General features: G+C 46.3%; 1 protein-coding gene across 1 annotated transcript; it reads right to left on the reverse strand.

Moving 5' to 3' along the window:
• Positions 1–211: 211 nt before the first annotated feature.
• On the reverse strand, positions 212–1,135 carry LOC130947689 (adenylate isopentenyltransferase). The gene has a single exon (XM_057876389.1). The coding sequence runs from the start codon at positions 1,133–1,135 to the stop codon at positions 212–214; it is 924 nt and encodes a 307-aa protein (XP_057732372.1).
• Positions 1,136–1,850: the final 715 nt, after the last annotated feature.

Raw genomic sequence — 1,850 nt, forward strand, 5'->3', positions numbered from 1 at the left:
CCCATTCCTCCAATCTCCCGAGAGCACAACCTAATTTATCCAAACTCGCATTTACCCATTTCCATTTTTTTGTACAATCCCTCCTCCCCCAAACAATTTTGTCAGCTTGTTTTTTCCCCTCTCTTTTTTGGTGGTAAAATAAACACAATGAAATTAAATTAAAAAAAAAAAGAAAGAGAGTTAGAGTAGTAGCTGGATTTAGCTGGAAGACCTACTCCATCAAGAAGCGCCTCACAATCTTCACGCTTGGTTCCAACACATCCCTCCCCCACACATCGGACCACCTATCTCCGCCGTTGGCGCCGCCGTCACGCCCTGACGTCATGAGCACCCGAAACGCCTCCGTGGCATCTAGCCTCCGTAGGTCCCACCCGGCAGCTTTTAACCGGTGGATCTTTTGTATCTGCCTCTTGGCCAGCTGACACGTGTTATCCTTTATGGCCCTCACAGCTTTCTCGTATGCACCCGCCCGCAGTGAATCGTGGCAACCAGGAGGGTACAATTTAAAAAAGTGGTCGAACTCAGGCACCCCAATGGCTTTTCTCAAACCGGTTCGGCTGGCCGATTCGAGTTCTAAATCGGGCGAGTCGCGGTCGAAGAACTCAGCTAACTCTTCCACCATTCCTGAGTCAAGCATGTCGTCCACTCGCTTCAACAAGTAATCCCTCAACACATTGAACGATATATCCACCCAGAGGAAGCAGCACTCGTACCTCAACTCCGGCGATATCTCAGCGTCCCCATCAAACACGTTCAACCCCGGGTCGAATCGTTCCACCAGAAGTGCGTGGACGAAGGAGTTGGAGCCGCCAACGACTATGGGGAGCTTATTTCGGGAGGTGATATCGGAGATGATTTCTCCGGCGCGTCGGCGGAAGTCGGAGGGGGAGAAGTCGCCGTGTGCAGGGGATACGTCGCCGAGGAGGTGGTGAGGGACGCCTTTGCGCTCGTGAATGGGGATCTTGTTGGTTGTGATTTCGAGGCCGTTGTAGACTTGCATTTTGTCAGAGTTGATGAGTTCGGAGAAGGGGAAGGAGAGGGAGGCGAGGTCGAGAGAGAGACGGGATTTGCCTGAGCCGGTGGCACCGACGATGACGACGACCTTGTCCTTGCGGCGGTGGAAGGATGCGTCCATGCGGGAGGAGCGGGGCGTGGTTGTGATGATATTGGGATGGCGGTGGGGTAAGAGTGAGAAGAGGGAGAGTCTCATAGGAAAAGGAGAAAGAGAAAAAGAAAATGAATGGGGTGATGTGTGTGCGGTTTGAAGAGAGAAAAATGCAGAAAGTGCGTGTGTTTGCGTAGACGGTTAGACAGCAGTGAGTAGTGAGTAGTGAGTGAGTGGGTGTTGTGGAATGAATATTTGGAAGTGGAGGGAGGGGATGGAGCGGGGCGAAAAACACACACTACTACTTACTTACTACACACACTGCATTTGCTTTGTCATTTGACAGATAATAAACATGTACCACCAAATCCAATCATATGATGCCTCTTATTCGCTGCTACAATTTGTTTTTGCACTTTCCAGCTTTTCAATTGCTTCACTCGTCCTCTCAGATTGCTCAGGACTACCAATCACGCCCTATTTAAACACCCGCACTACTACTGCATGATCAATGTAATGAGTCAAAAATAATACCCTTCAATTACTCTATTTAATTAGTTTACACTATTAATTTCTTTTTATTTAATTACACTACAAATTAATTTAAAATTTATATAAATCAAATCTCAAAAATATCTCCTTTATTATTAATTTATTATATTTACAATTATATAATTTTTATTCCAACTAAAAGTTTGAGATTTGATTCTTACTAACAGAAACATTTTCCCAAATTGAAAATTTG

This window comes from Arachis stenosperma, chromosome 9 (assembly GCF_014773155.1).
Source record: "Arachis stenosperma cultivar V10309 chromosome 9, arast.V10309.gnm1.PFL2, whole genome shotgun sequence".
Classification (NCBI taxonomy): Eukaryota; Viridiplantae; Streptophyta; class Magnoliopsida; order Fabales; family Fabaceae; genus Arachis; species Arachis stenosperma.